General features: G+C 36.9%; 2 protein-coding genes across 2 annotated transcripts; one reads left to right on the top strand and one right to left on the bottom strand.

Annotated features, from left to right (window-relative positions):
- Window positions 1-865: 865 nt before the first annotated feature.
- LOC129254343 (carboxypeptidase B-like) lies at window positions 866-23,589 on the top strand. Its single transcript, XM_054892800.2, has 10 exons — window positions 866-1,064; window positions 3,076-3,157; window positions 4,037-4,288; window positions 4,805-4,906; window positions 5,695-5,805; window positions 14,301-14,414; window positions 16,228-16,318; window positions 17,617-17,834; window positions 18,747-18,831; window positions 21,723-23,589. The coding sequence occupies exons 1-10, from the start codon at window positions 997-999 to the stop codon at window positions 21,950-21,952; spliced, it is 1,353 nt and encodes a 450-aa protein (XP_054748775.2). The 5' UTR covers window positions 866-996; the 3' UTR covers window positions 21,953-23,589.
- Window positions 7,842-10,542, bottom strand: LOC135159703 (slit homolog 2 protein-like). Its single transcript, XM_064115611.1, has 2 exons — window positions 10,522-10,542; window positions 7,842-10,388 (listed from the first exon to the last, which is right to left on the bottom strand). The coding sequence occupies exons 1-2, from the start codon at window positions 10,540-10,542 to the stop codon at window positions 7,842-7,844; spliced, it is 2,568 nt and encodes an 855-aa protein (XP_063971681.1).

Raw genomic sequence — 23,589 nt, 5'->3', positions numbered from 1 at the left:
GATATCTCCTTGGCCCTACATTCCAGGATCAAGGCATAACGGCAATACGTAAGTAATGTTCCCTGTAACCATGAGACGTATTAATGTCCTTATATTATTTTTGCGGTATTTTGTATACAACGTAATAAAAAACGTTTCAATCAATTGACAAAATATCAAATCAAGTTTGAATCTGAACCATCATCGTACCGGTGTGTTGGCTCAGTTAGTAGAGCGTCCGTCTCACAACCGGGAGGTCGAGGGTTCAAACCCCGGCCGCATCAGACCAAAAGACGTTAACAGATGGGAGTTGCTGCTATCCTGTTTGGCGTTCAACAATTAAATGGATAGAGCCTCGTCGATCTGGCGCTGCACAGCGGCTGCCGGGCCCACGATCAATTGGGCAAACCAACTTTCGGAGTATTTCATTTCTGATGGTTATTTCGAACAATAAAATATGGATTTTCATTTTTTTTCATCATCAAACTTGTATGATCATTATCGCTGGAAACTGAATGATTTTAATGATAAATTTAAAATCAAATACCGCCAGTTTGTACAACGTAATCACAGTTTCAAACGCTAACTCTGTATATTACCTCTCATTATGCCGAGATCATAATGAATCGGCTCGTTTGATTTTTACTCAGTTTGATGGACTTTAACTCTCTGTGGCCGGTTGATTATGCACCGAGAGTTTTAATATAAAAACAAGATAAAAATATAAAACATGCAGGTACAGTATAACTACGACTACTTTAGAGTAAATAGCCTTTATGGAAGGAAAATCATAATAGACTGCCACTTACCTAGTAAAGTGATGTTTGTTTATGGAGTGATAACCCTGTTTAATCAACCACAATTTGCAACATATTGTCATTTTCGCACGATTAAACCTCATTATAGACTCAACTATAGAGTTGGGTTGCTATTTTAATACCAATTTACCGTAGATTTGTAATCATTTTCGGCTTGTCCATCTACCTGGCAGCAGTTTACCGACATTCATTGCCCAATATGAAATTTGCAAGGGAAGTTTTTTTACTGGTGTCTTTGGCTTGCTTTGTTTCAGCCAAATATGAAGGGTAAGTGGGATGTCTATTTTTAAAAAGTAGGGTTTGCTTTCACGTGCACAAGAAAATGAAATAAAGAATAACGTAATTGTGCCTCATAGAAATAATGAACAGATTGCAAGTAGGCCTACATTAATATCAGAGGAAGGTCGTACTCAAGAAAATCACATTGATTTGAATTGTCATGATTTTGAAAGCCTTCGTGTTTGTTTAATCTTATGCATGGTGTGTTTTTATTACATTCCTCTATCATTTTTTTTTTTCGGTTTATGCTCATTTACCCCTTTCCACTTTGTTTCTTGCATGGTTGAAATTTGCAGACCTATCGGACATGAATGAAGATATTTCATGTCTTTTTGAATTGTTGTGTTTCCAAACAGCATCTGAAATCCACGCAGGGGCGGATCCAGGAGTTTTTTTCCAAGGTGGGGGGCACATTTTTCCCCGAAAAAAATTGACAGGAAAAAAAAGGAAGGAAATTTCGTCCCAGAAAAAAATTGACAAGCAAAAGAAAAGGAGGCACACTTCTGTTTTAACGGCATTTATATATAACAAATTTCAATTCTGTTTTTCAAAGGGGGGCACTGCCGGCCCGTGCCCCCCCCCCCCCCCCCCTGGATCCGCCAGTGAATCCACGTAAGAAACACTATATTTAGTTATTTATTTTACTCGTGTGCTGGGCTGGCTGGACATAAGTTGCTTGCTTGCTTACAAGTATTCATGTTTTTTAGCTGTCAGGTCAAAAATCACCACCATTATTATTATTATTAATTTTATTAGTCGCCAAAGATTTATTGTTCATATGTATACGTCTAAATTGAATCTAACCCAATTATTTAGAGATCTTTCTGCTCTTTCCTCTTTCGTCAGTTATTCATATTTATTATTTTCCCCTTCATTCTGGCTAGTACGCCTCCATTCTATTTTACATAATCATGACGATTGAATTATCATACCTTTATGTTAATATATTTTTAAGTGATACTATTTGGAAGATAAAAAAAAAGGAAATGTTTGATTTCGACCGCTCTCTTTTTGTTTCCGACTGACTCACTCCTATTCATTTACATCTAAATTCGATTTACTCGATTTGGAGATGATTAGTATTTCATCATTACTGTTTTTTTCCTTAATAAACTTTGTTTATTTTCATACAGATGCATTTGCAATGTCTATTTATGTTTCCTAATAACTGAAAGTTACAATCTTTGTTTTTATCAGTCCCCCAACAGTTCTGTTTCAATAAACACAATCAACAAAGGGTTGTGTAACAGATCTAACAAAGCAGTGCCAATATAATTATTTGGATATAGATAGAAAGAATATGCCTTGATTAAATGATCTTATAGTCAGATTTTTTTTTTTTTTCAGAACTTAAAACTACATGTGTTAAAACTACTATAATGATGAAAATTTTGAGTTAATTATTATCACTAACAGTCATGTATGTAATAAAGAATTCTATGTTGGGTCAAGTTTAGTCCAATCCTTAAAGGAAAAGTTCACACTGACGATAAATTGGTTCTTATAAAAACAAAAAATTTAGAAAAATATTGGAAAAGGTTTGATCCAAGTCTGTAAAATTTTAAGAATGTTATGAAATTTTGATTTGTTTTTATTTTGTGACGTCACAGACGAGCAGCTCTTTCGTTATGTCGTGTGACATAAATTCCCCATTTCTCAAAAAGCTGAAAAAAAAATATTTTTGCGGGGATATGATATCAGATGCATAATTCCATATCCCTTCAATAAGAGAGAAATATTTTCATTCCTAAAGCTGTATGTTCCATTAAACATGTTAAAAGATTGGTATTTAGATGGAATTTATATTGCATGATAAATGAGGAGCTGATCACATATGAAATTCAAAACTTTAAAAATATTCATCTCTTATTCCTTGGTGGATATTCATCAAACCTTTACCAATATCCATCTCTATTTTTTCTGCTTGTTATATCCATTCTCAGGGTTAACTTCTATTTCAAAAGACAGAAAATCCGCAAATAACTTTATGTATTTACAGATACCAGGTTTGGAGGATCACTCCCAAAACAGAGAAACAAATCGAATGGCTCCACTACATTGAAGAAAATATGGGTGAAGAGGTGAGAATGAATTATTTTTTTCATAAATATCAATATAGAATTAAAGTAGGAAATAACAATAACAGAATAATCTGGCTCATCTAATTTTATTCATTTCATTTCAAATCAAATAAACATTAATTTTTTTGTCAGTTTTCACAAAATATAATTTTCAGTATAAATTATACAAAATCGTTCGTGATAAAGGTATAAATATATAACATATATGTACACAGATGAAGCCGTAGTTTTAGGAAAGCAAACGCTTGTGACGGGATAGGCCTATAATACAAATACAATACAAATACACAATACAAAAAAATCCTACTATAATAATTTTAAGAAAAATTATCAGCGAATTTCATATTAAAAGAAACAGAGTAACAATATGACAATCAAATAGATTTGCTCCAAACTACCAAAATATGACCCATCCGTCTTTTAATTCCGTATACTTTCTTTCACGAAGATAGAATGCTTATCTTTCTCTTTCTTTTACTTCGTGTGAACTATATCATCTGTTTGGATATCAATAACCAAAAGCTGATAATACTCATGACAAGCTATTACAGAATATTACAAAGACTGATTTGAATTTATTTTACCCGATTTTTTTACATTTTTATTTCCGTTGAAGTGTGTAAACTAAACTTGAAATTAAATCAAATAAGATTCCTGTCATTTGGACAAAATATCGAATAATTTCCATGAAAACTAATCTTCGATAAATATAGTAAAATTAGTGTAAATATATGAAACATTTGCTACAGTATGCAAATCAATATTCTAAATTTGGTAATATTTTTTTTTAAATCTGCAGTTTGAAGGACACAATAACATTTAGGGCCTATCATGGCGAATTTTTATTTAGCTTTAAAGCATTGTCATATCATTTTGCAGTTTGATTTTTGGACCAGCGTTTCAAAAATTCCCGGTCACCCTGTCGACATAATGGTACAACCCAACCGCCAGACCAATTTACACGTGCTCCTGAAGCAAGAAAACTTAGACCTTGACATTATGATTAATGACGTCAATACGCTGGTAACCAATCAAATGGCTGAGATCCTTGAAAGGCGCCGAGCAAATCGACAGTCTGTCGGGACACGTTTAGACAACTTCGATTACAATATGTATCACACTTATGAACAGGTAAATAACAATATTTGAAATAATCAGAAGCGCAATTGCTTACAAATCATTTAAGTGCCTACATAAAATATTGGAAAAATATCGATTAACATTGCTAAAAATATAAATTTGATATAAAGAATTAACTGAATGAATCTGGATATGTTTTCTGCCCTTTTACGTTTATTTCTAGTATGCAGATAAAAAAAACAACCATCAAATTTGATGATCGGTCAGTACATTTTTGGTTGTGTTTCGTCCTTCAATATTATATTAAGGACCATTTGCGAATTTCGTTTATAACAGGGGATCTAACCTTCACTCACATAAGGAGCCATTATCAAAATATGCCCTTGTAAATTGCAATTAAACATTATATTTATCCCTCCATTTACCTATATCTATTTACCTGTATTTCGCTTAATTTTTTCAATGATTGATTCACTGATAATTAAGTAAAAAATCATTCATATTATGTTCCTTTGCATTTCATGCGAATAACACAACAACGTAATCATTGGTAATATTGTATAACAGATCCAGCAATGGGTAGCAGACATGGCCAGTGAAAATAGTGACATCATCGAACCATTCCTGCTCGGATATTCGTGTGAAGGCAGGGAAATCAACGGGTTCAGGGTAATTATTGTTCATTTGTATGCTCTCTGCAAAATTATAATGACAATAATGATAATAATATTTTATTTACCTAGGGTAGCCCTTTCAGCTAGGAAACTGCTCTACCAGCGGGCCCTGCATAACACCGAACGTTATTATTAGGCCTACTCTAAAGGCTGGGCGCCTACGAAGGCAGAAGGTCGGATTCTATAAGCCTTTGATATTATGACTCGGCAAGGGATCGAACCCGCGACCTCCCGATCATGAGGCGTGCGTTCTACCACCGAGCCACCATGCCTGAGCATGAAAATATAATTTCATTCTTTGCAAAATACAAACATAAATAAAAGAATTATTAGCCATATCTGTGTCCATTGACTTGGGCAAAACACGAAAAGTCAGGATATGTCCGACTGTGTATATCGATCAATGTTTGAAAAAAAAAACAGCACTCGAACAGCCATCATTTTTGTGTTACTATAAAAATAAGATGGACTTAAGTTGAATTATTAAGATTTTAGACATAAGGCTATTATCGTACAACTATGGAAAAGTCAGTTGCCATTTAACGAGCGCAATTTCTCTTTATATTTCCGTTGCCTTTTTAAAGGCCTACATTTAGCACATGGGTTTAGTTTACAAATTTGCGAGTTAATTACCCCGAAAGTGGCTATTTTTCATTAAAAATTCATTAAAAAGTGTTGGTAGTTGGCAACCAAAATCAGAATTATAAACATATGTTATTTAATTTGTTCTCTCCAACCCCCCCCCCAAAAAAAAAAAAAACCGCACACACACACACAACTCAGATCCGCGGTACTGGAAGCCAGAATCCCTACCCAAAAGCTGTCTGGTTTGAGGGCGGTATTCATGCTAGAGAATGGATCTCACCAGCTACAGTCATGGGGTTTACACACAAGGTAGGAACCAGAGGGAGAGACAGATGGCAAGTACATGTCGGAGGGAGACAGAGGGAGAGGTAGAAAGAGAAGGGAAGCGGAGAGTGTGGGTGTGGTGTGTGTTCGAGAGAGAGAGAGAGAGATGGGGCGGCTGCGAGCGTGTGTGGGGGGGGGGCAGTGTGTGTGAGAGAGAGAGAGAGAGATAAAGAAGAAGGATATACTTATTTTGGTTCTGGGTGAGGGTGGTTGTGTGCGTGTGTGGGTGAGGGTGTGTGTGTGTAAAAATAGGGTGTTTGTGGGTAGGGTGTGCGATGAGTGCAAGTGTTTGTGTGTTTGTTTGCTGCTTACTGATGTTGATGGGTGAATGCGGTATGATATGTGATGGGTGGTGAGGTTACCTTGTAATAATTGTGGGTTTCTATTGGTGATGTTACACATACGACGAAAGTGGACTGAAACAGGCGTCGGAGGTGTATCGCCTCTTTTTTCCGGACTGACGCCTCCTCGGACTGAGTCCATCTTTACAAGTGGTTTGAAGAAGCCTTAAGTCCTGCAATTGGTATGTGTATCACCTCCAAGGGCAGGGGTGGCGGAACGTATTTTCGTGGGGGGATAGCCAAAATGGGCACTTATAATTATGTCGAAATGGGCATTTTGGTGCAAACGGATATTTTCAACATGAGATTATCATCTGCGTGAAGTAGTTGTGTGTTTGTAGTAATTAAGTTGAGTAAAACCTTTTGGAAGTGATTTCTGATATGTAAGAAATAAATATATCTAGGCAGTTAACTTTTCCGCGTGAGAGCGTAGCGAGCGAGTGGTTTGGAAAATAAATCAAATCTGAAGTTGAAAAACTTACTTTTGGTCAATTGTGGCGCTAATTACTGTTAAAAGGACATCCTTGCGAGATGTCGCGAGCGCAAATTGCGAGCTCAAACTTTTGGACTTTTCATGTAATAAGACATCAAAATTAAACATTCCGAGCAGTTTTTATGATCATGCATGTCATGAAAAAGATGCGAATTTAACTAAAGAATTGATGCAAGCGGGAAGCGCGAGCTGAATTTTTAATATACTGACCCGAAAAGGAACCAGTTAGCGACTACCTTTAGATTTAGTGACTCGTGAATAGGATACATATCTCACCAATAGACTAATGCGAGCCGAAAAATTGTAATATTCCAACCTGAAAACTGGACAATCTAAGCATTTTATGTAACCAGGAACAGAATGAATACCTTATTAAACGATAATTGAATCGAGCGCGAAACGCGAGCAAAAAATTGTGATATTCCAACCTGAAAACTGAACATTCTACGCAATTTTGTAACCATGAACAGGATGAGTACCTTGATTGGTGCGAGCGTCAGCCAAAAAAATTTTTTATTTAAAAAAAAAGGGAATTTCATTTTGAAAAAGGGCATATTTCATTTTGAAAGAAGGGCATTTTCCATTTTGAAAAAAGGACTTTTTTTTGTACGGGGATTTTTTTTTTGAGCCCCCGGCCCCCGGAATCAAGCCGGCTTGACCAATTGACTAGAAATAGCGAGAAAATTGCTAACGAACAATAAAAAATGTTGACGTAAAAAGCCAGAGGACTCGTGTTGCGTGAATAGGCGTTGTGAAGGCGGCTTACAGTGTACATGTATATCAGGGGTTTAATGATCTCGAGGCGACTTGAGTCCACTTCCGGCGCATATGATGTATCACCACCCCGATCACCACCCAAATTGTAGGCGTGAGGGTGCCGTAAAAGCCGCCTTCGAAGGAGACATCAAACCAGGCGCATCTGTATCAGGGGCACCTTAGTTGCATGTTCATGTGGAAATGTGAAGGGTTGTGTCTGTCTGTGTATTTCATGCCCTCATTTGAGGACCTACCCCAAGGCCAAAGACTAAACATCCGTGGCCATGCAAGAACAGGGCCAAAGACTCGTCACTGTCATTGAGGCCAAGGTAGATAGATACTTAATTGAATCAGTAATAGCAGGTTTTCACCACTATTATAATGTTACAGTCGTAAGTACCCAAAGATTCCATATATTTATATAGCCTATGTTACTCATTTGGGATCAGATCATTCGTCCTCAAATTGACAGTCAGATTTGTTGACAATTCGTTCCAGAAAAATTCTTGTCCCCTCAAGTCTTCAGTCCAGTGAATATAAGGTCTACCGTCACTGAGATACAATCTCACTAAGAAGGGCATTTCATCATCTGGGATGTCCTCTAGAAAAACCACCAACACGAATTCCGTGAGCGTATCACTCACGTGGTCCATGGCCGTACGGAACTTGAGTATGAACCAGTGGTCTTTCACAGCAGCTCTGCTTAGCACGATGATGGTCTTGTAACTATGGGTCACTACGTAATCAACGGAATCCAAGTAATGCATGCCTAGGACGAGGTCTTCGTCACCAAAGACGTTTCTCTGATACCGAGGAAGGTGTAATTCAAGAGCAGGTCGGAGATGTTCGCGAATCCATTCTTCGTCGCCATCGAAGAAGATGATGTTAATGTCAAACTCGTAGTCATTGTGGTCTCGAGCATCTTGCATTTCTTTGTATCCAAGTACAGCCAATTTTAAAAGAAAGATTATGTACTTCAACTGCCATCTGTTGCGACAAACCAAGAGGGTGATAATAATGGAAGCAAGGACTGCCAAGGAAATACACGAAATCAGGCCAATGTTAATTCCACAAAGCTTATCTGGGTCAAAGTCGAGCAGATTTTTCTGACGAAGAGACACAAGAGAGGCCATCGAACACATGGTTGCGTCCTTGTTTAACAAATGCACGTGTTCATTAAATTTGATCCAATCGATTAGCCACTTCAGATCACAGTTACAATTTATCAAGTTTTTCGATAGATCAAGTGATGTAACAGATGAGACTAACGGCTTAAAAGTGCTTCGGTTGAGACTTGTTAGTCTGTTATTAGCCAAAAAAAGACTTTTCAGTTTTCCGTTATTATGGAATGTTACATCCTCCAAATTCGTGATACGATTATTGTCGAAGTTGATACTTTCTATCAGTTCCAAGAACGAGAGTACAACATGAATACTCTGAATGTTGTTTCCTTTTAAACTCAACTTCTGAAGCGACTCTAATCCTGAAAAGACGAGAGGATGTAGGATTGTGATGGAGCAGTAGTCCAGGCTTAGCTCTTTTAAAGTAGAGAGCGGATGGAAGATCCCGGGTGTTAGTTCCCCAACTGACAACAATGTGTTCCTACTCAAATCCAAATGTCCAAGATTCAATAATCTGTTGAAAAGTGACGTGTTCGTCGTTACATTCCAAAGGTCAGACTGGGCCATCCCAGAATCTCTCATGTTTAAGTTAACAAGGGATTGCAAATGTTTAAAGGATTTCCCTGGCCGCAGGACTAACAGGGGAGCAACAGAGTTCATGGAAAGTGATTTAAGTGTTGGAGTGTGCAGTTCTAGAACGCTGATACGGCTTCCGGTTAGTGTAATTCTTTGGATATTTTCAAGTCCAGAAAAATCCGTCAGTTCGAAGACTGAAAGATATTCGTTTGAACTCATGTCTAGGGTAGTTAAATTCCCCAAACCACGAAATGAAAATCCCGATATTTCTGTAATGAGATTACTGGCTAGGTAAAGCTCTGATAGGTATATTGACCAACTCTGATTGTAGGGATTTATTTGACGTATTTGGTTTGCTGGTATTTCCATTACCTTCAAATCATCCATGCCCTTGAAGAAATCTGGTTGAATTTCACGTATAGGAAGATTGTTTTCAGAAATCCTCAATTCAACGAGTTTTGTCAAGTTCGAGAAGACTAAAGGATGAAGGTTATTAAGGTTATTTCTGCTTAAGTCAAGAACAGCAAGCGAGGAATCACGCAGTGGAAGGAATAAGCATGTCGGAAACACATCAACAGATGCCTTTACAATTGACAGTTTTGTAATGTTTGATTTGGAGATCCCAAGGGTAATGTTCGTTAATACTTCGTTACTTAAAGGGTAACTACCTAGTTCCAAAGAGCTAACATGTAAAGATGCGATAACATCAGGGTCAACAGTTTGGATTGGATTTGCCTTTAGATTTAAAGTGATCGAAAGACACACGAAGGTGAAATATCTCTCTGTTAGATGTTGTATTTGATTATTACTCAGGGTGACCAAATCTGCTACTCCACAAGAACTTATGTTTACAAAGGACAACTGGTTGAATGACATATCTACATAAGACAGATGGGAAGTCCATTTTAGAGTGTCATTTGGAAGTGATTTCATGTTTGATTCCGCTAGAACTAGAATGGAAAGATGTGAAGACATCATGAAAACTCCTGTTCCTGGAAGCAGAAGCCAAGGGTTGAAAGCTAGATCCAGGTAGGTTAACCCCTTGAGAGGGTAAAATACAGCGGGTTCTATGAATCTTAGATTGTTAGAAGAAATGTCCAAGTCACTGATAAGAGGGTATATTTCAAACGAGACATTCAAGAGCCTGGTGATATTATTCCGTCCTAAATCAAGAATCTCGATATCCTGAGAAAGATTTTGAGGAACTATGTCCAGGTCTTTGCTCCTACAAGAAGCTTTTTTCAGTTTTATGTCCTGGTCGCAAACATGACTTTTTTCGTCCTCGTGAACTGTTGATGATCTCGTCGGTAAATGTTTTTCCTGTCCACTGGCATATTGAACGGTCAAATCGACCAGAAGACAAAGAAAGATGGAATACATGATGGAACTGCTTGCCATGATTTCAAAATTTTACATCTAAAATGAGAGCGGTCATATTCCAACTGGATGCATCGTATTCACAAGTGTTGATAAGAGATGAGATAAGAAGGACACATAATGAATTTTATAGATAGAAACACACCGTCCTGTCCACAATCAGCCCCCAAAAGATGTATGGGAAAAGGTATAGTTCTTCTTTTTTGATATCACAAACTAAATTAATGATAGAAACAAACTACCATAAAAACCAAATCTTCATTGTTTTATCCACGCCATGATGAAGCTTCATCGAAACCTTCCATGAGAAAGTCTTTTTAATTGCTCGTCGAGTAGCAATAAATCATAATGGCAAATTGATAAATGGGATAAGGACACGAACTATGACTTTCAATAAAAAAAGGGGATGGGCTCTTTCTCTTACAAACCTGATAGTCTTTCAAAACAACTGATTATGTGTTTTCTACGTTGAGAATTGATATTTTGTGAAAATGCAAGAAATAAATGTTTATTTGAATTGCTGAAACAATGTTCATGGATGATCTTTTTCCGACTTTCTAATTATTACTTGTATTTTTAATCAACACAATAATAATTATAGTGATAATCAGGGCCGTAGCTAGCGGGGGGTATGAGATGTGATTGCCACCCCCCCCCCCCACACACACACACACACACATTTATGGCAGTCGGAAATTCATATACCAGTTGATAGGGGAGAAAAGAAAAAGAGAGTAAAAGAAAGAAATAAAGATATAGAAAGAAAGAAAGAAAGAGAGAGAGGAAGGAAGGTAGGAAGAAAGAAATAAAGAAAGAGAGTAAGGGAGAAAGAAAGAAAGAAAGAAAGAAAGAGAGGAAGGAAGAAAGAAAGAAAGAAAGAGATGAAGAAAAAAGAAAGAAGGGGAGGTAGAGGTATCTTCGAAGAAGGTTACAGAATGTAGACTGATAGAGAGTAAAGACTACCAGTTTGCAAATGCAAGTCCATGTTGGCAGGCTTTGGGCCCTACCAGTCAGCAAAATACAAAGGACAAACAAGAAGGAGCTATATATACAAAGTAAGCAAAAAAAGCTTATGAGTTTGAAAATTATACCACAATTATTGGCAATTTGACCTACACACTAGTTTTGCAAAATAAGGAATCAGTTATCTAGTTATATACCTATCTTCTTCATGATTACAAAACGTGCCTAGAATTCCCAGTTTTTAGGTCGGAATGACAAAAAAATCTGCTCGCGCTTCGCACTCGCAGTATTTGATAGTTGAATTATGTTTTGTCTTCATGGGTAACTGCAAACAGTCCTTAACATGTCCCCCTTCAGGCCCAGAACGTTTATTTTAAAAAAAAAATTAAAAAAAATCATGCTCGCGCGAATTATTTAGTTACATACGCATCATGTTCAGGATTACAAACATTACACATTTTGTGCGATCGAGCGCCTTTGTAATGTTGATTTATGACTCATGATTGTGCCCCCCCCCCCCCCCCCATCTGAAAAATGGATCGACGCCCCTGTCTGTTGGTTCACTTGTACGCAAACCACGCTACGGCAACTACACGCCTATCAATAAAAGACGTTCCGTTCTGCATACGGGTTTCCTGCACTCCGAGTAGCTCTGCATAAGAGGATTACTATATGCGCACAAGTAGGCCATAAGACAATATTAAAGATATGCTTAAAATGTGCAGATTTCGGGGCTTAATATCAACAAATTTCGTGCTCTCAATAATATTAGAGTAATGAAAAGATATATAACAATTTCAATGAATTCCTAATAATGAAACTGTTCCTTTTTCAGAATAGAATATCGACAAGTTTCATGAAGATAGTCATCATTTTCATATGATGACAAAATGTCCTTACAATGCCCCGGTGTTTAATTTTAAAAAATCGGCTCGGAGTGTTCCGTTTTTAGGCCTAGATCTCTTTTTTTTCCTTTCCCGCTTGGCGCTCGCATTAATTGTTTAGTTATATCCCTATCCTGTTCATGATTACGTGCTTAGAATGTCTAACATTTTCAACTCGCGTTTCACGCTCGCATTTTTCTACTGTTTAAATATGTATCGTTTTCATGGGTAACTGCAAACAGTCCGTAAGAGCTAATTAAGTCCCTAATTTTTTATCAGGCCATAAGGTATATTAAAAAAAATCTGCTTGCAATTCGCTCTAATTATTTAGCTACATACACATCTTGTTCACGATCACAAATATTACTCAGAATGTTTAATTTTCAGGACAAAATACATAAAATGTCCAAAATATTTTCCTCGCGCTTGCACTCTTCAATTAGGGCTTATATGAGATTGTTATTGATTTATGTTTTGCAAGAATAAAGCTAAGAAGTGATATAGGACTACCCTACAAAGAAACAAACAGAAATCAACTTTGAGCGGCCGATCGGGGAAAATATGGGTAACCCCCCCCCCCCCCCACTCTCTTGGCGAAAGCTGGATCCGCTCCTAGAGGGTGCCCTTTTACAGAAATTGGCGCCATAATTGTCCAAAAAGCGAGTTTCACAACTTCAGATTTGAAATGTTTTCCAAAAGATAAAGCCTAAGTATATATATTTTATCAATCAGAAATCACTTCAAAAGACTTTGCTCAACTTAATTTCTACAAAACACACAACTACTTCACGCAGATGATAATCTCATAGTGAAAATATATGTGTGCACCATAATTCCAATTTTTAAGTGCTTTTTTCGGCTCCCACCCCCCCCCCCCCCCCCTCAAACAAAAATACGTTCCGCCGCCCCTGCAGGTTTGGTCAAATTTAAACAATGGATCAATCTGAGCAACCTCAGAAACGGAAGCGGATCAAACTTCAATGCAAAGTTTGTGGAGCCATATTTTCTGACGACTATCTGCAAGTTACAGCATCCAAAATGTGTATTTTTACAGTGCAAATATTTTTCAATATTTGTAGAATTCACCATAAAATATTTAACAAATGCCACAAATTCAATTCTAAAAAGTCAAAATCTTTTAGCATCTGATGGGTACTGTTACTGCTCATGCTACTATTATGATTAGTGAAGTAATTTCCTCTCTGATGATATTAATGCTTTAACTTTTGAAAAAAAATACCCCAAAACACGATTAATGAACGTATTTTCATGTTGTTTTCTGTTAATTTTCCTTGCTTCACACTGCGATTTCCCCACTCATAATTACATGCTTGATTTCACTATTGATATCCTTTGTTTTTCCCGCCACCCCTGGTGAATCAATTCAGTTGAACTTTATATTCAATCTGAACCCTGAATCCTGATGAGTTTTATAGTTTATACGGTAGCCAGTATACAATGGACATTGTAAAAAACTGAAATCCAATCAAATATTACATAGCGCATAACAACAAAAAACGGAATGAGACAAGATGATATAGGCCTGTTAGATTGCCAGTAGACATACATTAACGTGTAAAAAAATGAAATCGTACCTCCCAAATAAAATCCAAAGCAGCTTGACTTTCAACCAATCAGATGCACCCTTGTAGGTCACGTGATTTTTTAAATCTCGTTCAAATGCGATATTTGTTTGCATGTGACACAAGATCTGCATTTTAAATGTTAATAGTGTACGCAGGATTTTTTTTTAAGGGGAAGGGGTTCAAGCTGAATGAAATGTTGACAACAACAACAAAAAAAAGGTCTTCAGTCTTCACCACACAATTTACGTCGTTTCGTACCTCTAAAAAAATTGACAAGCAAAAAAAATTGTATATATTTTTGATATCATAATGTCATAAATATGTCGAGAATTATTATGAAAGCCTCCCTTTGTCTTCCATGTTTCTTTTCCTTCCTTTATTAGCTTATAGAAGAATACCGATCCGGGGACAATCTTGTTTTGAGGATGTTTGATAACATAGATTGGTACATCGTGCCTTCTCTGAACCCCGATGGGTACCACTATACATGGACAAATGTAAGAATTTTAGCCCAGTCTCTTTTTCACAGGCAAGACATAGAGGCTGTTCTCACTACGTTCCTAAAACTAGTTTACTGGGAACCGGTTCAGAAAGCCAGTTTGGAAGATCGCTTTGCTAGCGTTCTCACTTGATCACACGAAAGTGGTTTTCAAAATCACTTCACGTATAGCGCTCTTGTTGCTATGGAAACGCTCTCAGTGGGGAGACACGTTTCGCGCGAAATTCGAAACCGCAGCATAGGCATTCTACACCTGTCGTGTGGAGTAGCGCGCTCAAAATGTGCGAAGATCGCTTCCCGAAGAACGGTTGTGTCCTCACTTACGCTAAAACCACTTTTCCGATGCGAAGCGATCTTGAAAACTACATCGCGAGGTGGTCTTCCAAACTGGTTTGGAAGAGCGCTTCCAAGAGCGCTTCGACCGTTCTCACTTAGCGTTAAACTAGTTTCCACTAAACTAGTTTCCACTAAACTAGTTTAAAGGTCAAGTCCACCCAAGAAAAATGTTGACTTTAATAAATAGAGAAAAATCAAACTAGCATACACTGAAAATTTCATCAAAATCAGATGTAAAATAAGAAAGTTATGACATTTTAAATTTTCGCTTATTTTTCACAAAACAGTGATATGCACAACTCAGTGACATGCAAATGAGATGGTCAATGATGTCACTCACTCACTATTTCTTTTGTTTTATATTGTTTGAATTATACAATATTTAATTTTTTACAGATTTGAAAAATAAGGATCAATTTGACTGAACCATAATAGTATTAAACAATGCTAATTCCACATGATCATGGAGGAATTAATCATTGTTTCACATGACAATGATGAGAAAATTAGAACATTTTATATTACATATAATAAAATACAAAAGAAATAGTGAGTGGATGATGTCATCAGTCTCCTCATTTGCATACCGACCAGGATGTGCATATAACTGTTTTGTGAAATTAAGCGAAACTTTAAAATGTCATAACTTTCTTATTTTACATCCGATTTTGATGAACTTTTCAGTGTTATGTTTGTTGGAATTTTCTCTTTTTATTCAAATCAACTTTTTGTTGGGGTGGACTTGTCCTTTAAGGAACTGAGTGAGAACAGCCTCATAATCAAAAAGAAACCTTTATCATATATATATCTTTTTAATGTATCGAACTGTCTCTTCAAACCAATACAAATTTTTAGAATAATATAAGAATAAAACCTTTTTTTGAGAATGGAAAGGTTGCAGAATTTTCAAGGTTAGTGCCATTCTGTTAAATAACAGGTATATTCATTATTTAGATGGGCTGTACGTAATTGATTAAGCCAATGTGAATATGATATATTATTTTTTTTTTCGTAGATGGTTTTGAATTTTATCTTTCTACACTGTAAAAAATATTGGGTAAAACTGCTCCGTGAGGGTAATTATGTGTCCAACCAACATTGAGCATTTCTTTTGGGCATTTTTATTTATCCAGTGTGATGAAACTTTTGCCCAGTCTAAAGTAATTGCTGCTTATTTTTTTAACCTTACTGGCCAATATGCTTCTCGCATTGGGTAAAATACTGCCCTAAATTGGTTGGACACATAATTACCCTCATGCTGGTTAAAATTTTACCCAATATTTTTTACAGTGTACGATTGCAAGAGGTTGCACCAATGATTATCTTAGGGGGAGGGGGAGTTAAACCATGTTCTCGTTCTTGAAAAAATAATCATATTTTATATGATTTTTGGAGGTAAACATCATGCCTTATTTCAAATAAGGCATACTGATTTATTTAGATAAATTCCTGTTTTGTTATTGTTGTTTTTTTAGGATCGATTGTGGCGGAAGACCCGTTCAAAATACGAGGGTGAGGCGTGTACCGGAACCGATCCGAACAGGAATTGGCCTTTCCAGTGGGGAGGTATGCCTGTTTATCATCATTGTTTATGTCCCGACATGGGCAGAAATCCCAGGGGGACGTGTGCCCCCTACCCAAAATAGTAGGGGGGACTCAAGATCAAATGTCTTTTATGATGGAAAGAAAGAATTGAAATAAAACATGTATTTTGGACGAGATGACCTTCCTTATTTGGCGAAAACCTTTTTTTTTCTTTTTTTTTTTTTGCTTGTCAAATTTTCCAGCCCCTGGTCCCCCCCCTACCTTTGGAGACAGATTTCCGCCCTTGTGTCCCGATATAACTCCAGCCTCTATACCATGCAATCGGGATCGGAATCCATAAGAATATTATAGATTCAAGCATGCATGGACCTATATATAGAGTAGTAGGTCCATGATTAAGCTTGTGTATAATTATGATGTTTATGGTTGAATCCCGTATCCGTCCCGAAAGGTTGTCTGTATACTTTAAGACAAACACCTCAAGAAACTTTGAAACCCCCATGGCCAGGAGAGTCTCGGCGAAAGTTTACTTTTAGCACTCATTATGATGATTATAAAATCGAAAATGAACATTTGTATTTTCACTATGTCCATAAAATATTACACCACTGACGCTGTTTTACAGGATGAAGGGAGAAAGAGGATGGTACAATGTTACAGGAGTAAAGTATCATGCCCCACTATATAAAATAACAATGAGGTATACATATTCGCATGAAATTATATATATATATATATATTGTAAAATATAGGTCACACAGTCCAGATTATCTTATAACATAATAATGGTAAATAGTATCAAATATCCATCTCCTGACACTAGTATGATGGTAAACCAAATAAAAGTAGTCCAAATACAAGTATTATCCTTCCCATGTGGAAAGTTTAATAATAATAATAATGATAATAATAATGATAATAGTAATAATAATAAAAATGATAATAATAATAATAATATAGTAATAATAATAATATAGCATTTATGAGGCGCCGACTATCTGGTTTCCTATTCAATGGCGCGCTATATATTACCCCGGCTGTAGCTCCAGCTGCTAAAGGCGCTTGGTGCATCAAGGAATTAATCCTGCAGGGTACCCATTCACCCACCTGGGTTGAGTGCAGCACAATGTGGATAACTTTCTTGCTGATGGAAAACACACCGTGGCTGAGATTCGAACCCACGTCCCTCTTATTGAAAGAATAGTTTCCTAACCATAAAAACCGGTTTAATGTCTTCTCGATATTACGAAAGCAACTTTCAACTAGGAAATACAGACGGGCATTGCATTTCTCGTTTTCATGGTGTTCAACCTCTCTAGGTGTCGGGACCAGCCCGTTCTCATGTTCTGAAATCTACCACGGCCCTTCGGCGCTCTCTGAGATTGAGACTTTCAACGTGGTTGCGTTCTTGCGGGATAGATGGAACGAGGGTCAGGATTTCTTGATGTTTATTGATTGGCATAGCTATTCCCAGGTCATCATAGCGCCCTGGTCCTACCTTGATTCTAATCCAAGAACCGACGACTACCAAGATCAGGTATTTCTGTTATTTAATAATATTTCATTTGATTACATGATTATTATTATTTTTTTTTTTTAATGTATTCATTTATTTATTTATTATTATTTATTTATTTATCTTATTTATTCATTTATCTACTTACATATCTTTGTATATATTATAGAGAGAGAGAGAGAGAGAGGTGGATATTCTAACCAATCGCCTTGACCATTTTCGTATGAGATATGTGTGAAGGCAATAAACGGTCTGTTGCTCATTACATAATTTGTTTTGTTTTATATAGCAAATATAATACTGAGGAAGGTATATCTCATTGCCTTAACACATGAATTTTTATATGGTATATTATTAATCTTATTTTAATTCTTTATTTATTAGCAATGATAATAACAACTATTTGTTTCAAACATTTCAACAGTGACATTCAATTTGATAAAAAAAACTTGAAGGGTGTACTAGTCAGGGGCCGCGGAACCGGGGGGCTGGGGGCTTCAGCCCCCCCCCCCCCACACTTTTTTCCAAAACCGTGTACAAAAACGTAAAAATGACCATATGATTGTGATTTTTAGCATGGTCAGCCCCCCCCCCCCCCGCTTTTGGCTCAGCCCACCCCCCAACCCACTTTGAAAACCGTTTCCACGGCCCCTGCTTTTTGTAGTACAAAAAAATAAAAAACAGGCGGTGTAAGGAAAAATGAAAGACCCTATTGTATTAATCTTATCATATTCGTGAGGAAAGTCCGGTTGAGCGTTTCGTGAAAGGAGTCGTCGGACGTTTTATCAGAAAAAAAAATCCTGTTTTATCCGACAGTTACTATGGGACTGTGTTTATTAGCCGATCAAAATCAGGGAAAGTTGTCAGAATTGACCTGAAATGGCATAAACAAAGTGATCATCAAATTTTCCTTTCTGTGTTTCTTCTTCTTAGATGGATATGGCTGAGGCAATGAGCGATGCCATTCGTGCAACCTCATCGAAAGAGTATGGCATGGGTGCAGGAGCTGAAATATTGTGTAAGTGTACAAAAATAAGAACTTTGTTTTAATCACAGTTATGCAGACCCCAGTGTTCCGCCCTTGCCTCAAAGTCAATGAGATTTGCTTAGTCTCCGCCATCATGGCCATACTCAGAATTTTTGCTGGGGGGGGGGGGCAAAATGCGTAACCTTTTTTGAAAAAAAACTCGAAAGCGAGGGAGAGAAGCGACCAAACTTGTCATTGGAGCGCTTTTGCATTTTGTTATGTGAAATTGAAGGGTTATATCAATACTTTTGGGGAATTTTGTGAAAATTTTCAGTAAAATAAATGTAAGTTCTCAAAATTTATGTTGGGCAACTGCCCCCTGCCACCCCCCCCCCCCCCGCGCTCCATACGTTCATGTTAGAATGTGGTTTTTAAAAGAAAACTACCTCAGTTTCTTATTTGAAATTACACCTTTATAACTTAACTTTTACAAGATTATGTCTCCCCGCAGTATGCAGCGCTTTTCAGAAGGGTGCGTCCCCATTCGCCCCACAAGTTCAAGTTTAAGTACGGTTTTATTCATCATTATTATAATCAAAACAAGCACAATGCAACAAGAGTCCTTCTGATACAGGGCTGAATTAATTCAAAAATTCATTCATTATTTTTTATATACAGTGCGTCCCACAAAAAACGAAACCGAGATTTATCGATGATTTATCATAACTTAATCACAAATACAATAGACAAATGACCTACCATTGTAAAGCTTAGAATCTCCTCTTTCATCTGAAATTACTTATATTATTTTTCATTCATGCATGAGTGAGCAAAAACAATTTGAAGAGGGGATACCAAAAAGTCATTTGGCGGGCTGTATCTGGGTTTCAAAAAAGAAAACCACATTTTTAAAGAGTTCCATATCTGCTCTTTAATTTGATACCTCAATTACAGAAAATGGTCAAGAAATAACAAAGTTCTGGTTATTTAAAATAAGGCTTGAATTTCAATAATTTCATAAGATGAAGAGGTTTTACATGCTAACGTTCAAACTCACTGACACTCCGTTTTGTTGACGATCAGCCATGCATTAAGTCTTTTGTTAACCGTGCGATAGCTTCTGTGACTGTGGGGAACCGGTGAAAACACGTTTATTTGATGAAATTATGGAAATACAAGCATTGTTTCGAGGGAACATTACTTTTTTACTTCTTGACCATTTTTTTGTGATTAAGGTATCAAATAAAAGAGCAGATATTGAACTTTTTAGGCATGTGATTTTCTTTTTGAAATTCAGATACCCCCCGCCAAATGAGTTTTTGGTATTCTTTCTTCAAATTGTTTTTGCTCACTCATGCGTGAATGAGGAATAATCTAAGTAATATCAGATGAAAAAGGAGATTCTAAGCTTTACATTGGTAGGTCATTTGTATATTATATTTGTGATTAAGTTATGATAGGTCATCGCTTAATCTCGGTTTCGTTTTTTCTGGGACGCACTGTATATAGTTTCCAGAGCTAGGAAGCCTATTTACTTTCTTGTTTACTTTTAAAAAAAAAACCCTCTGGTTTGGCGTTACGCAGGAACTGGGTGCGATTATTTTTCTTATCAAGCAGAAAAAAATGAGGGGGAAAATACGAGGAAAATTGATTTAAAAAAGAAGCGTATGTTTATAGACATATACAAAAGAAGGGTGATCAGGGTCGTTTACCTTTATATTTCCCATTATATTGGATGAAAGAAAGAAAAAAGTTATCTTCCACACTATCGCTATACTTCCTCATTCATAAAGCGAAATTGTCCTATTTGGTGAAAATCAGCCTTACTGGGCATGTGTCAGGTAGTCCATCACGCATCGCTTGAACCGTTCTCAGGCGAGTTTACGCTTTTGCCACATCAGCAGCGACCAGCGAGGCAAGTTTGACTAATGATAGAGTTATTTTCTTGGAGCGTTCTGTCACGCTGAACTTATTATATTTGAGCACACCGTCAGGAAAGCGACATCGAAAGCGACCATTACCAGCCGGGAACTTAACTCTCATTAGTTTGTGTTGAACTTGACTTGATAATTAATACAAGAACGCAGTAGTTAAAATAGAAAGTGAAACATGTATGAGTTTTCTGCTTCTATCAATTTCCAGTTGTTTTTCCTTCCATTATGTCCATCAAACTTAGAATAGATCAGAAAGAATTGTCGTCAAACAACAAACGCGAGTGAATTCGAGAGATGTAAAATTTTCACAGAAATTACAACTTTTCTTGATCTTTGTAAATGTGTTAACTTTATTCTGAGTAAAACTTCGAAAAAACAAATTATCTTGTGGCCCATGAGAGGGCATTATATCGGTATATTGTGAAGACCTTCTGCAGCGCCCTCAACGTGTTGAAACTTGTATTCACTAGGGAATCACCTCTCTTCTTAAGGGCGGTGTCCTCCAAAGTGGCCAGTCGCATACTCCAGTACAACAGATAAGCAGGGGAGGCGCCCTCCTATTCTATTCGGGGGGGGGGTGCTCGCATACGACGTCACAAAAAAAAACATTTCATAACTTTTTTATTCTTTGATATATTTTCACCAAACCTTCACCAGTATTTTTTCTCGAAATTTTATGTTTTTATTCAAAACAAAAGTGGTGTAATGAGCGAAAAAAAAATGGGGGGGGGGGGGGCTAGATATGGCGTGTCGCGTAAAATTGATAGAATGTTGCGAGCGAGCAAAACATTTTACATGCATTTTTATTACAAAAATCAAATTTTGTGATCGAGCTTAACATATAATATTCAGAAAATTATCATATTTCACCCTTTTCACTTTTTTCTCTTTCCCTTTTTGTTTCTGGTCGTGAAAAAGCCCATCCCCCTCCCCGCCCCTAATCTTTACGCCAGTGCTTCGTGATCTCTCCCTTTAAATACAATTTGTGTTCTCGACCTTTTTTAACAGACCCTGCAGCGGGATCAAGCAAGGATTTCGGCTATGCTGCTGTGCCTGTCAATCCATGGGACTACAGCAGCGGAGGGATGGGAGCCAAGTACTCCTACACGGTTGAGCTTCGTGACACCGGCGAATATGGGTTCCTCCTACCCGAAGACCAGATACAGGACACCTGCGATGAAATACACGCGGCCGTGCGCGCCATCGGCGATCGTCTTCTCACCGAGATCGGCGCTTAAATTGAGATCAACCACGATCAAACAGTCACAGAAGCGAAAACGAGGCCAGGGCCTCGTAACACAAAGCTTAGCGACGAATAGCAAATATGTAAGAACACTTCTGATTGGTTCCTGGTCAGTATTTTAACCAAGTGCGCGCATAACATTGATCTAGATTGGCCAGTCCATTTAGCGATTCATCGCTCATCTTTGTGTTGCGGAGCCCTGGACGAGCAAAGCTTCAATGACAACATACCAGTCAATGTGACTTTAGCATAAGAGAGAGAAAACCTTTCTTTAAATTACTTTATGTTTCCGTTTTAAATCTTATTAAAGGAGAATGAAACTCTTGGAGCAAGTTAGCTTTTGTGAAAGCAGAAAAATCAAAGAATAAGATAAACAAAAGTTTGAGTAAAATAGGACTAGCAATAGAAGAGTTATGAGCATTTGAATGTCGAGATCACTAATGCTATGGAGATCCTCCCATTGGCAATGCGACCAAGATCTATGATGTCACAGATGAACAACTCTCCCCTTTTGGACACTGAAAATATACCCCAAAACATCTCTTTTTGCTCATTCTAATCATATGACAAACGATTCATCAATGATATAATGTTGTGAAACATCTGTACTTGTCCTCTCATAAAGAGAACACCTCACCTTGTGATAGACTCTATAAAAGTGAGAATATAAGTGAAATAAGTACTAAAGTAATGAGGGAGTTGTACGTGTGTGACATCACAGATCTTGGTCGCATTGCCAATGTGAGGATCTACATGGCATTAGTGATCTCAATATTCAAATGCTCATAACTTTCTTATTATTCATTCAATCTTCCTCAAACTTTCAACAATATGTTTCTTTGATTTTTTTCTTTGATATGGATTCAGCTGGTTTCAAGGGTTTCATTCTCCTTTAAACACATGGATAATGCTATACTTTGTTTTGTGGAATTGAAAATAGACTTGACATAGTTTAATTAAATTTTTGATTTTGATTTCATAATTAAGGGGTAAAACATTATCGCAAGAGTGGTAAATAGATTTGTTAATGTTCATCTTTATTCATATTGAGTGTATTAGCAATTATCACACAATTTTGTCAATATTCAAAAGGACCATTATTATACCAGAGCAAATTCACGAAAAATCCTGGCAGAGTGATATCGTAGTATAGTATAACTAATTCTGTGTTTTTGCTTTCTTGTGCGAGACTCATGGTAAATAATAAGAAAATGTGAGATATTACTATTTTCGTCACAGTTAGTAGGTTAAGTATACACATATACGAGGAAGTCAATGTTTGTAGGGGTATATACATCTACTTAGTTGTTATTTCAGCCCACACGCTCACTTCTAGGAAGGCAAAATTACTCAAAAGCCGGTCAGTCGAATAACATTTGAGAAACAACTAGAAATGAACAGTGGCACCTTAAAAAAATGATAATCTAGAATAATATTGGGGATTTAGATTGAAATCTGTACTCCAGTAGTTAGAGGGCAAGAAAGAGAAGGGTTCCTCGATCGTGCCTCTGATGTGGTTGGCGAAATAAAAAAATTGGGACATAAAGTCACATTTTATGAGATTATAGCTAGTTAACAGTATCACCATTCAAAAACAGAGATGAAATAAAACTTTGGAATGTCTATTCACGC

This window comes from Lytechinus pictus, chromosome 2, assembly GCF_037042905.1.
Source record: "Lytechinus pictus isolate F3 Inbred chromosome 2, Lp3.0, whole genome shotgun sequence".
In the NCBI taxonomy this organism is placed as follows: Eukaryota; Metazoa; Echinodermata; class Echinoidea; order Temnopleuroida; family Toxopneustidae; genus Lytechinus; species Lytechinus pictus.
Note: the sequence above shows the minus strand (reverse complement) of the source record. Positions and strands in the feature narration are given on the sequence as shown.

What these genes read in the sequence shown, in the direction of transcription:
- LOC129254343 (XM_054892800.2), top strand. Translation starts at nt 997, where the DNA reads ATGAAATTTGCAAGGGAAGTTTTTTTACTGGTGTCTTTGGCTTGCTTT. An exon ending in AAGAAAATATGGGTGAAGAG is followed by an intron (nt 3,158 to 4,036) that starts GTGAGAATGAAT and finishes ATCATTTTGCAG; the next exon opens with TTTGATTTTTGGACCAGCGT. An exon ending in TGCAGGAGCTGAAATATTGT is followed by an intron (nt 18,832 to 21,722) that starts GTAAGTGTACAA and finishes CTTTTTTAACAG; the next exon opens with ACCCTGCAGCGGGATCAAGC.
- LOC135159703 (XM_064115611.1), bottom strand. Translation starts at nt 10,542, where the DNA reads ATGACCGCTCTCATTTTAGAT. An exon ending in TGACCGCTCTCATTTTAGAT is followed by an intron (nt 10,389 to 10,521) that starts GTAAAATTTTGA and finishes ACAGTTCACGAG; the next exon opens with GACGAAAAAAGTCATGTTTG.